The sequence below is a fragment of the Halyomorpha halys genome, unplaced genomic scaffold (genome assembly GCF_000696795.3).
Source record: "Halyomorpha halys isolate HHAL.00 unplaced genomic scaffold, Hhal_1.1 Scaffold1760.1, whole genome shotgun sequence".
Taxonomy (NCBI): Eukaryota; Metazoa; Arthropoda; class Insecta; order Hemiptera; family Pentatomidae; genus Halyomorpha; species Halyomorpha halys.
Genome location: NW_027110835.1, coordinates 169,731 through 183,018, shown reverse-complemented (window position 1 = coordinate 183,018; position 13,288 = coordinate 169,731). Strand labels below are relative to the sequence as shown.

The following is a 13,288-nucleotide window of genomic DNA, read 5'->3' as shown; positions in this document are numbered from 1 at the left end:
GAAGCTATAAATGTAGGATTACTGAGACAATAAAGTAGTCTATTATCAGCAACCGTGAGTGTGTTTTCTTCTACCTTCCTTCCTTTTTTTTTTATCTTAAAACCCGCTATCACGTATCTTATATATATATATATATATATACACAGGCAAAACAACTGAAAAAGAAAAAAAAAAACTTAGCAACGATGAGTGAAGAACAATTAAAAAGAGAGATATAGGAGTTGAGGGTTCAATTAATACTGGAGAAACAGCGTGCTGAAATCGCTCAGTTAAAATTGGAGAATGACGAACTCAAATTTTCTTTGGAGGGGTCAACTCGGTTACTTGTGATCCGGGATCGCTTATACACTAAGGAAATTCCAGAGTGGTCGGGTGAAAACATCAAACCTGGCGATGCTGAAATTTATTTAGAAAGATTTGAAAGGGTTGCTGGTCGGAGTGGGTGGCATGACGAGGAAAGGAAGGTGGTACTCTTGTCAAAGATGAAAGGACCCGCCGAGAGATATCTACGGATCCATGGAACCGAGTTCTGGGCATGCAAAGATTGGAAGGAAGTGAAGGACCTCTTTAAAAAAAGGTTCTCAAAGGGAAGGGACCTACTAGCGGACATGAGGACGCTATTAAAGCTGAAAAGAGAAGTAGGGGAGGACTATCGCACTTATGCCGACCGGTGTGAGGAAGCGGGTATTTTGGCGTTCACAGTTGATGACTTGCCTACAGAGGAACAACGAGAAGGCGCCTGGGCGGTGATGCACCGGGTGGTATTAGGGATGTTCCAGTTGGGAACCGAGACCCCTATTCGGCGATTTTTAAATGGTCATGATGTTAATACCCTACAAGATGCGGTGGTGATGGCAGAGCGGATGTCATCTGAGGTGGAAGTAGGAGAGCTGAAAAATATTAGACAAATTAAGACCGAAGAAGAAGTCATCCAGGAGCAGCGGTCCGACCCAGTTTGTAAAAGGTTAGCTGAAACCCAAGGGGAAGCATGCTGTTTCGACGAAGATGGGCTACAGATCAGAGTAGATGGCGACCGATGGAGGGTGATAATACCAAGTTCTCTGGTGCGCAGGGTTTTGTATTGGCTGCATGACGAGCCCTGTGGAGGACATGGCGGCACTGAGCGTACACTACAAAGAGCTGAGCGGAACTTTTACTGGGAGAAAATGAAAGCAGACATTGAAGAGTATGTAGGAAGATGTGAAGGTTGTGCTCGAAGGAGGCTGATTCGTAAGGTCCCAATTATGCTTCCTTACCAAGCGACTCGGCCCGGTGAACTGGTAGCGATGGATGTACAGGGACCCTTCCTACAAAGAGATTACAATTCCACTCCAAATGACCCTTCCTCCTAAAGCCTTTCATTCCTCGGAAATAATGAACATCATCCACCAATTACCTCCTAAAAAAGCTCCTAGACATGATCTTATCACAGAACACATTCTGAAACAGCTCCCTCGTAAAGCCGTCCTATTCCTTACCTATATCTATAATGCTACCCTCCGATCCACCTATTTCCCCGACCCTTGGAAAATGTATATAATAAAAATCTTTCCCAATGATAAATTTCGTCAATTCCTACCCGATACATATTTCCTTTTAATACCCTCCTACCTCTCTGATAGAACCTTTAAAGTAAATCATAACTTAGCCTACTCATCTCTCTTTCCTCAGTCCGCCGGTGTTCCTCAAGGAAGTATCTTAGGTCTCATTCTTTATACGGTTTATATAGCTGACATCCCAACCCACCCTAAAAAAGTCCTAACAACATACGCTGATGACACATGTATACTCTCTGTAAACAACGACCCTATTAATGCACCACAAACCCGCATAGTTCCATTGAAGAATGGTGTCAAAACTAGAGTATTAAAATAAATCCTGACAAAACCCACCAGATCACCTTTACTCTCCGTCGTAAACCTCTACACTCCTGTCCTTCAGTATCCTTTCTAAATACTCAACTAACGCCTGTTGAACAGATTCGATACTTAGGACTCCATCTTTACTTGAGACTTACTTGGAATCCACACACAAGAATGAAACGACAAAAAAAATGCTCGTAGATTTCGATTGCTACAAACCTACTTGACAAACGCTTTAAACTTCCCATTCTCTACAAAAAATTATTATACACTACGATGATCAGACCAATTTGGACACATGGAATTGAGCTCTGGAGTTCTACCAAACCATCAAATTTCTCCCGTATCCAATCCTTACAATCCAAAATCCTATGTAAAATCCTTGATGCTCCTTATTACGGTACAAATAAACTCGTCCACAAAGACCCAAACATCCCATTCGTTGCAGATTTGGTCAAAACAGATATGCCTCTTTTCATTCAAAACTCCTTACCCATCCTAACCCATTAACTCTTAATCTCTCACCCTTAACAATCCCTGATAATCCTCCAATGCACCTGAAAAGAAGATGGCCACGGGACCTTTCATAAAGGATTGAATTTTCTGAAACTGCTCTACCGAACAATTTTATCATGTGGCTTGTTCTATTCTTGACTGAAGCTGTTCAATTATATTGGTGGAAAACTAATTAACGTTTGAAATAATGTATTTTGGAAATATCTATAGATATGCCTTATTTATTTAAACAAACGCAAAATAAAAATTATATATATATAAATAATTTTTATCTGTTGACTCTATAGCCTTTTAGATCTTTGGCAGCCCAAAACAGCGATCTTCACGTCTGCATCTTGGGCTATGGCTTTCCAGTCTACTGCATTCAACTCTTTCGAATATTTTTTGACTGCCCATCCAGCTGGTATTTAGCCTCACACGTGGTCTCTTGCCAACTACACACATTCATTGTTATGTAGAGGCATCCTGATGGATTGCTTCGAGCCACATGTCCACCCATCTTAATCTACTTGCCTTTATTTCATGAGATATTGACTGACTAGTCTCTGCAAGCAGTTCACTGCTAGTTCTTCTGTGTTCTGTTCTGTGTGTTTGTGATCTTGAGAAACCGATGGGAAGGGGAGGTTAGTCCCCACTAGCTGTTCCCTTCAGCTAGCCTCTTTGGGATCACATTGGATAAAGCTCATTGTTTTCTTTTTTGTTACTTGAACAATGATATATATTTCAAAATGATGGAAAAATTGTTAGTTATCCAAATGTAATTGACTAATTAAGAATTTCCAATAATAATAATATTTTGGATCGGCTGAGATAAGTTACCTAAAAATTAATTTTTTTAGAATCTTATCTAATCAAGGAGCTATATTATTATCAACTTTCAGAGAAATTTCAAGATCATCTAGTGTAAATGCCTTCACGAAATAAGGTTCACTTAACCTTTAACTCCATTCCCCGCTGGATACTAAAAATCCCTTCCATTACTTTTTAAAGGATGAAGGCTTTTAGGTTCTAAGTATTATTTCGATTGGGTTTTCCACTGGCTTCCTCGAAAAGTGTTTTACAGACATGAAATACTTTACTTGATGAATTATATTTCTATACTAAAAATTTAATTAGTTTCTTTCAAAATTTATATTTGGTCAAATCGATATTACCAATCAACATTTCCAATAAATATTTATCGTACCTACAAAATTAGATGTTCCAATAATTATTTTTAAATAATAATAATCAATAGGTGCTCATGGTGTATGGATTATTTTCGAAAGATGTCAAGAAAAACAATATCGTGATTTTTTTTTATTTTATAAATACTAATAACTTTTCAAGATTAGGAGGATACGAGGCCATCTTATTTTCAGACGGGTAGGAGGATTATGACGAAATGAAGAGGAAGAAAGTTTAGAAACCAATGGGTTTGGGTTGTTAGAGTTTATTATGAAAGGATTGATATCTGGTCAGGGGATGGCTACATATGGAACATTAAGTTATTTATCAATTATTTTATCATAAAGTAAGGAGCATCAAGAATTTTGGGTTGTAAGGATTAGATACGTGAGGAATTTGATGGCATAGGAAAGCCTCAAAGCTCAACCACAAATTTCCTTTTTATAGTAAAGTTAATCAAGTGGAAAAAATTAACTTCAGCAATTTATATTTAAAACAAAAAATTAACCGATGTTGACAGAAAGGATTCCATTGGAAGAATTTCTTCATTTCTAAAATGTTCTCACGGACACCTATTACTTGTTTTATTTGCACTGAAATTGGATAAACATTTACATCACGAGTATTTGTATTGCATTTATTGCATTTATTTACTTAACCCACAAGTTGAATTATTATGATTAAATCAATAGCTGATTATACTAATATTTATGATTATTGTCTCAACATTAATATGATACAATTAATTTTAATACTCAACAAATTGTTTTTTTAACAATCTATAAATTGTAATTTAAATAATAAAATTTAATAATAATTTCAATCATGCATTGTATTAAATTTTAATTTTAAAAGGCAAATTTAATTATTACTGATATTATTATTTATTATTAATATTAATATTTATTAGATCAATTGCTAAATGTACCAATTTATTTTATTAGCATTGTCTTATGTGAGTTAAAAGAAAAAATAGGGAATAATAGATAATAAAAACATAATTAATAACAACATTACTTTATTAAAATACTAAATTCCAACAAAAACAAAACAAAAACAAATTATTAAGACCAGTGATAGAAAACAAATTAACCCCATGGGTATTCCAGAGACTTGGGGTAGGGCAGACCGGCAGTGGCTACTTGGCTCAGGACAGCGTTGGCGGCTGCAGCTTTAGCGGCTGTCTTCTGGATCTGGTGGGAGGTGATCTGGCTCCTCTGCGAAAGCAAAAATTATATTTCTTGTTAAGAATTCAAAAATGAAGGAATAATTAAAATTAAATTAATTTAATGAAATATTGTGAACGTTTAATTAAATATATGTTTAGACAAAAACAAATGTATATCTTAAAAATATTACGAAATACTGACCTGAATTGCTGCAGCTGCCTGTGCAGCGGCCTCACTGCGCTGGAGAGCTGCTGCTGCGGCTGCGGCTGCCTCCTGGCGGTGGAGTGCGGCTGCTGCGGCCTCGCTGCGTTGGATAGCGGCGGCGGTGGCGGCTGCTGCCTCACTGCGCTGAATTGCCGCCGCAGCTGCCGCCTCCTTAGCCGCTGCAATCCTCTGCTGGACCAGGACCGCCTCCTTGGCGTGCTGCACACGCTGCTGGGCCAGGGATGCTGCTGCTGAGGCCTCTTTGGCTGCTGCCAGGGCGTTTGCTACTTCCGCTGCGTGGGCTGCAGAGGCACTTTGCAAGGCAAACGTTTGGGCAGAGCTCTAAGGGGTAAAATCGTTATATTTTTATCAGTATTTACATTATCTATTCATACATATTTTCGGTATAGGTACCATATATGGTTAAAGTTAGGTATAGAGCTACAGGTAATTGATTAAGTATAATGTTACTTTGTATATTACGTTATCAGGAATAAATTTTTAGGCTAGAAAAATAAGAAAATATAAATCACGTTTAAAAAATGGATGTACAGTCAATATTTGATGAGGTTCTAGGTTTGAGGAGTAGCTTTGGACTGTAATGAGAGCAAAGCTAATATTTATGCAGTTCAGATCATTGTTGAATTTATTGTCTATGATTCTATTACAGCATTCAATGATAGGTCTTGCTTAGGTTTAAGGATTTAAAAACAGTTCAAAACCAGTTCTTTAACATCCCGAGTTATACACAACTCTGAAGCTTGAAAGCGGATGAAAACGATTAATTATGGAATTCTATGAAGTTCCTGAAGACCGAGTGTTCACAAAGACGATTAGGCATCTTAGTTACCTTACTCTTCATAACAAGAAGATGAACATTGTAGCAAAAAATTTCTATTTCTAGAGGTTAAATGAAAATTATTCACTCAACTCGATATAATAGCTTTCTTTCATGACTCACAGATTCAGTAAAAGAAGGCATCTCCAGTTTGGAACTGAATATCCGTACCTAGCGAAAGTGGGAGATGGAGATTTCATGATTCACTAAAAGGAGTTACAACTGATTCCCTAATTCAATAGTGGAGATTGAAAGATCAAATAAAAACGACTACCGCACTTTTTTCCCGACATTTATTGACCACTCATTCATTAAAGAACTATCGCTTTGAATCAGTTCTTGAACTGATCGCCCAGTTCAACTGATGGCTAGTTATGATATACTAATTAATAAAAGATATCGAACACAACCCGCTGGTTTCTAAGTCACCTTATAACAAGGATATAGAACAAGGATATATTAAATTTACTACTAAATAAATAGTAAATAAAGTACTTACCTTGGTAAGGGCAAGTTCTTGAGAAATTGGATACCATGGTTCAGAGGCTGGATAGTAACTTCCATAGCCGAGACCTGCAAGTCCTCTTTTCTCGTTGATTTTCTTCTCTGCGGCAGAGGAGAATGCAACGAAAAGGGCAATCTGTAATAGTGACGAATAAATATAAAATTACAATATTTATATTATTTTAATTTATATATATATATATTTTCAGTATAAATATTCCATCAAATAAAATTGTATAGAATTATGTTTTATATAATGAGATTATATAGATGAATGTCCTATATCTTTAACAAATCATTTTTATCGGAAGCAGTTATGGATTTAAAAATATAAATAAAATCTTTTTAAACAACATTCTATATTTTTTTATTTATATCCTATTTAATATAAATTTTTTGATATCTTATTTTAAAATTTTACATCATTTTTATAATTTTATTCTTATTGCATTTTGATCTGATTTTACAATTTTTTTTTAAATCAAATTTATTTTTTAAGAAATTAAAAATACACAGTATTTTAATTTTAAAAACAAGCGCATCTCACGTGCAAAACATATTTAATCAAGCCAACAAAAATATATATTTTATTTCAAAATTAACTGCATGAAAATTATTATCAATATTATTATATGTCAAATTTTACTAAAACAATAGCGATGAACTTACAATGTAAACAGTGTTCATATTTGGAATAGATGTTAATCCTCAAAGAGTAACTCAGCTGACTGATGCCTATGACTGAAGGGAGTAAGTATATATAGGACTCCTCACAGAAAAAAACTCCCCACCCACCCTAAAATAATTGCTAATTCCGTTATTTTATTTTTTACTTTCATCTTTTCAATCGAGATGGTTACGTGCCTTATTTATTTTGACAGACAGCCCTTTCTTCCCTAGTTCGTTTCTCTAGATAGAATGTAGACCGGACGAGTTCCTACCAGTTCACTTTTACAGATCACTATCGAATGATGCAGTCCCATCCAAGAAGATCGCAGATATGATGGGCTCCATATCTGACATATTCTTCATGAACATTCACATTTGTTTCACTTATTGAAATATGCAAGGACTAGACTTTTCTAATGTTATTGGGTACTGATTTTATTTTAGACTTTCGATGGGTTCATTGATGCTAAATGTACGGAGGAGCTTGTAACTATTTCTTTATACGCTCTAGAATAAGTATATTAATTATTCTCTGAGATCCAAAATCAAGATGACCAAGATTGGCCAAAATGACTGCCAAAGTTTTTGAATTTCTTATACTTGCACTATACAATCAAATTATACGGATATAAATTATTTTCATAAACTGATAATAATTTATGTTTGTTTTTTAAATTATTATGGTTATACATTGAAAAACATGATTAAAACACATGATGAAATAATGTTGACTATTTCAAGTCAACAATGATAAAGATACAGGCATCATATTTTATGAAATCACTTGTTTTGTTTTTTTATTTAGATTTTTAAAAATATATAATATTGAAATGCTCAAACTTTATTGCTTTAAGTAATGCAATCAGATAAGCGGTTTATTACAAAAAAGAAAATTAAACCGGTACAAAATTAGGTTTCCAAAACTAAAAATCCTGGAGTAGAAGAAGATTTTTCGGATTGCATCTTACAGACTACGTAAAAGGATCTTGAAGGCTGGATATTATCGGGGAATTATTATTACTTTTCTGTACAAGGCAAATTACCTTTTCTCAAGAAGTCCTGGTTTCAGCAGATATATCTGTAGCGTACCAAGATTAGCTAAACATCTAACATAAGCACTAGCATATCTCCCCCAATTTCCTTTGTTTACAAGAAAGCTAGTGGTGTCACAACAAGACAATGAATTTAATCCTTGTAATGTACGTATTGTTTTAAAGAATCCAGCGCATTGTCAATATCAGTCTTACTCTTTATTTTATCTCCAATGTAAATGGGTGAAAAGAAGCGCGAAATCTTGCTACTAGTCCAGTAAACTTGCAAGTTAACTTAGAACTTGTAAACTAATTTCTGTCAGTAGGTTCTTGTGTAAAAATGTTCGAAAACACGGTAGAAAAAAAGCAAAACCTCTCCCAGAAGGAGCATAGGCCAAATATACCATTTTTTTCAAAATGGCTGCCTAACATTTTTAGCTTTATTACTCCTAAAGTATTTCTAGTAACTTAAATACTTTAAGCAGATAGTGAACTTTATTTTGATGAAGGAGTAATAATTCGGAATTGTTTTAATTATTATTGAGGTTAACATATTGAATTATATTATAAACAATATCGTACTAATTTCACATGAGATCAAATTTCAATTTATTGAAGTACATACCTTCATCTTCCATAATCACAACAGTTATTTCACTAAAACGAAAATGAAAATACCTGGAAGTACATAATAAGCTAAGATTTTGAAAGGAAAGCAATTTTTAACCGGCTAATGTCGTCTAGTAGATTTATCCCTATAAATCCATTAATTATGGATTTCAAAATTTTCTTTTTATTCCATTTCTTATACAAGTCAAAAGTTTACTCATTAACATATTCTGCTCCGCCCATCGAAATTGCATTTTTTTGATAGAAATACTGATATTTTTTGAACAGTTAACTTCTATTACAGGCAACCGAAACCTTTTTTATATCATTTTACTATGCCATAGATTTTCCACTATTAGAAAAGCTTCCTTGATCTTTAAGTCTATATTAATTAAGTTAAGATATGTTCCAGAATTAGCTTATGTCCGCTTCCAGTTTTGTAAAAAAATGTAAAATTATTTATTGTCAATTGGTCTGTCTTTTTTAGCCAATAATAATTGTAAATTACTGAAATACACTTATAATTTATAAAAAAACATATTTCATGTGGGCGTGAAAAATGACATCCTCCTTTTATAAAATTCAATAAGTTTTATGATTATAATTGGTTTGTAGTTTGTAAATAAAGGATTAATATCTATTTCGGGCTGAATCTGTAACATATAGCATATTTATGCATAATTTTATTCCTGCCAAGAGAAAGATTTGGGATTTTAAGGATTATTCCCAGAAGGAGAATTATAATATCAAAATAGTAGTTTATAAAATATTTTATAGCCTTAAGTTTAAAAATTAAACCTAACTTGAATAAAAATTAAAGCCTTGAGTTTAGCAGCTGTTTGATTTGGTGATGATACAATAGTTCACAAATATTTGTAACCACTTTCACCAATCAGAAATCGCAATCCAATTAACTCTTAAAAATAAGAACAGGAAGAATCCTAGTGGGTGATCTATTCCCCTATAAAGTACAGTCTCGGCAATAAGTTATTGTAGACAGGTTTAATTAGCAATGAGTTATAATTATCCTGAGGATGAATAGTTCCAGATGGGGCATTCCAATATGTAATTTCCCTTAAAAAAAAATAAATAAATAAAAATAGAAAAATCACAAGAAAGCACTGATTGATAAAGAAATAAAAAATTAAAATTAATTATTTTAATGCTTTGTATAACAACGGATATCATTAGAATCATCTTGAAATTAGTGGTACCTCAATATTTATGAGTACGCAAGAAAAATTAATAAATTTAACGGTAATAGAAGTGGAAAAATGAATTCCTTATTTTTGTATGAATTAAACGGCAAAATAATATGGACTAAAATTGTGTCATATTAAAAATAACAATAGTTTTCTATCATTGTTTATATTTATCTATGATATATACAAAAACTTGCAATATACGTCTGGTTTCGAGGGCGCTTTCGATTTTTTCTGTGAGATATTGATGGAGATAATTCATTTCATTATTACTCATTAATTTTTTTTTTAAAAAATTAATTAGTTTTCTTAATTGCTTTCAATTCCCCCTTCAGCCTGTTTTTATTTTAATTTTCTCTGTATATCAAATCCTCTCTTTCCTCTTTATTCATGTCATGATGATTGGGTAATAATATTTTCTGTTTATGAAGATGGAAAATCTCATCGTTACATTGACAATTGATTGGTTTTTATTTCGGTAAAAATTCAATAGGCATTAAAAGAGACCGAGGACCCGGAAGTCTTTCAATACGGACTAATTCAGGTCGTCCAACAGTCTACTATGCCACTGAAAACCTTACGAAAGGTTTTAATTATATGCATGTACTAAGGAACCTCAATTTAAGAGCTTTTGACATTAGAAACTTGGCTACCAATTTACAATACCCTCTTCCTTTTATACACCGTAGGCAGAGACCAAGATTTGCCAGGGAGCATCACTCTTGGGCTGAGGAATAATGGAACGACTGACAGGATAGCTGCCTTTAACTGCTCATATGGCCCCCGATGTATGGCCAGTTCACACGCGAGGTATTCGTAACCGGGAGTGGCCAGCAATAAGTTTAGATCTTAGAGTACATGTGGAATTAAACACATGCTTAAAATTTGGAATGAATGTTTTGCCTCCTACTAAACGTTTATTCGTTTTCAAAAAAAGCTGATGAAAGTAAGATAAGACTAAAAGTATTTTTCCTAGAGAAATTTCTCATTTTAGTATAGCATATCGCTAATAGTGGCACACCTTACAAAAAAAGATTTTTAATTTTATTTAGAATTATACATATTCCAAACATCGTACCGTAGACTGAAATTACTTTCTTTACTGTGGTAGTCCAATTTTTCTTTCCTTCCTAAAGACTTTCCTAAAGCTATTAAATTTGTTACAAATTAATTCCAGTCTGCAATACAATATATGGAATACCTTAAACACAAAATAAAAAGGAAATTCAGATATTCAAGCAGTATGTTCAATTTTAATATTTGGTTATTGTCGTATTTACATAATCCGAATTTTCCGGAGCTTTTTTTTCTATTTTATATAAAGTCGGGGTCGTGGATCTCATTTTCTGATGCTCCCCCTTTGCCGGGGACACCGGAAGACCCTGAAGAAGCCGCGACTGCAATCTGCAAGCTAGGACCTGGCCTGCCACTACCGTCACGCCAGAGTCCAGGACACGCTGCCGAACCACTGAGGAAGAAACACGTCTTTCTAACACCAGGCGAAGAAACATGGTTTCACAATTTTCGCCCACCGCTCAACCTGGACGAGGGAAGCGAAGAAGACGCGACCGCGGCGGCGAAGAAGTCACACACAGATAAGCCAATATCGTAATACATGAGACCCTATGATTTGCCCTTATGTTAAATAATTAAATAATTATTTAAACTAACGCCTACTAACTCAATAGCCCCTTCAGGGATTTTACTTGATTTATTTAAATATACGCATGTTCATTAATAACCAGAAAAGTCTCACAATTTCAACACCCCCTTTGTTTCACAACACAAACGGACAGGTCCCAATGTATACAATCATGTTATGGTCATTCAATAATTAATCCGTTTTATGACAAGTTATCTTTATATAAATTAAGGTATCTACAAAAAAATGTGCATTTTAAGAAAAAGTAAAAAATATATTCAAACAATATTGCCGATTTAAAAAAAAATAATAATAATGGTATATTCTAGTAAATTGTGGTTTAATACATATACTCAGAAATTACTGTATGATTATGGAATGATGGGATGGTCGTAACTGTTGAGCTTAAGATTGTCAAATTATAGGAGCCCAAAAGGTCAGGAAGGTGGAAGCTAATCCAGGTTGTTGGATCATGCTTATTAACATTTTTCTCGTAGGTTCTTTTACCATGGGGATCATCTACTGTCATTTTCTTGTTAACCAGTGAGCATGACGTCTTAACTAACTCCAATAAGGGTTAGATAAGCCAGTTTCTTTTCATTCATTCAAACCTCAGATAGGATAAATTTAATTTATAAGGGCTTATTGCATTGAAAAAAGTACGACAGTTACAAAACTCAAATATAGCTAAAATATACCTTTGATCTATTTGGCTATTGAGGTATTAATATTTATAATATTAAATATTACAGTTAGTTTTAATATATAATATTATAGTTAGTTTTAATATTTTTTATGAATTTAGTAAACATCAGTAGACGTTAGAATGTATTAAAATATTTTTTATAATATTATGACATAATGAGAAGACAGTCGGGGGTGCGGTCAGCAAAGAAACAAAAACTTATTTATTTTTGCCGACGTTTCGACCAGAATTTCAGGTCTTTATCAGGGAACAAAAAAATGAGATAACGACCATCATTCAGAGAAACATAAAAATAAAGGAAAATAATAAACAAACAAGTTTTTTTTTTTGTTTGTTTATTATTTTTATATTTCTCAGAGGGGAACAAGCAAGTTTTTATTTTTATTTTGTATGTTTCTCTGAGTGATGGTTGTTACCTCTTTTTGATGATGAAGGCCTCAAATTCAGGTCGGAACAAACAAATAAGTTGTTGCTTATTTGCTGACCGCACTATCTTCATGAATCTACAGTCAACTTTTAACACCTCTTTTATAATATTAATCAGAATGGATTAAGAAAGGTAAAACCTAATATAATTTACTAATAAAAATTTAATGTTACTATAGCAACATTTCCATTAAAAACTTCAATTTTAGTTGCTTATATTTTTTTTACCCTTTTGATACATAAGGATATCACTATAGCGACATAAACATAACGACATGTTGTCCATAGTATTGTTTTCCGTAAAATTCTGAATTGTTCCGGATTTTTTTTTATCATTTTAAATTATTGGACGTCATATTTTCCACTTTTAGAAAAACTTCCTTCTTTAACAAGCTCTAATTCCATATTGTTTTGGTTGAGGTCTCTTACCGAATAAGATCCGTCTCCAGTTTTGAAAAAAGGTTTATGCGATCTGAAATTTTGTTTCCTATGAGTATCATTGTTTTAAAACAAATGCAATTTTTATTTGCAAAAAATACCCAAAATAAAATATTCAATTTAAGTATAAAAAAATGAAATTCTCCCCCCCCCCAAAAAAAAAATGTTTTATCGAGCAAAATAATTAGTTACATTTGCTATTTTTCGATCCTTGACAGATTTCGCTATACTTTTGACTCATATATATTTTTAACGAGTTAGTGATATCCTCCATAGCTATCCTTGTGAAAGTGTGTGCCTTAATA

General features: G+C 33.4%; 1 protein-coding gene across 1 annotated transcript; it reads right to left on the bottom strand.

Moving 5' to 3' along the window:
* Positions 1-4,591: 4,591 nt before the first annotated feature.
* LOC136796137 (acid shock protein-like) lies at positions 4,592-7,589 on the bottom strand. The gene is made up of 4 exons (XM_067048931.1): positions 6,930-7,589; positions 6,256-6,396; positions 4,916-5,260; positions 4,592-4,762 (listed from the first exon to the last, which is right to left on the bottom strand). The coding sequence occupies exons 1-4, from the start codon at positions 6,945-6,947 to the stop codon at positions 4,634-4,636; spliced, it is 633 nt and encodes a 210-aa protein (XP_066905032.1). The 5' UTR covers positions 6,948-7,589; the 3' UTR covers positions 4,592-4,633.
* Between the last annotated feature and the right edge of the window lie 5,699 nt (positions 7,590-13,288).

Excerpts from the sequence above, each read along its gene's own strand:
- LOC136796137 (XM_067048931.1), bottom strand. Across the intron at positions 5,261-6,255 it reads AAGAACTTGCCCTTACCAAG|AGCTCTGCCCAAACGTTTGC; the intron begins GTAAGTACTTTA and ends TTTACCCCTTAG. Across the intron at positions 4,763-4,915 it reads AGGCAGCTGCAGCAATTCAG|AGGAGCCAGATCACCTCCCA; the intron begins GTCAGTATTTCG and ends TTGCTTTCGCAG.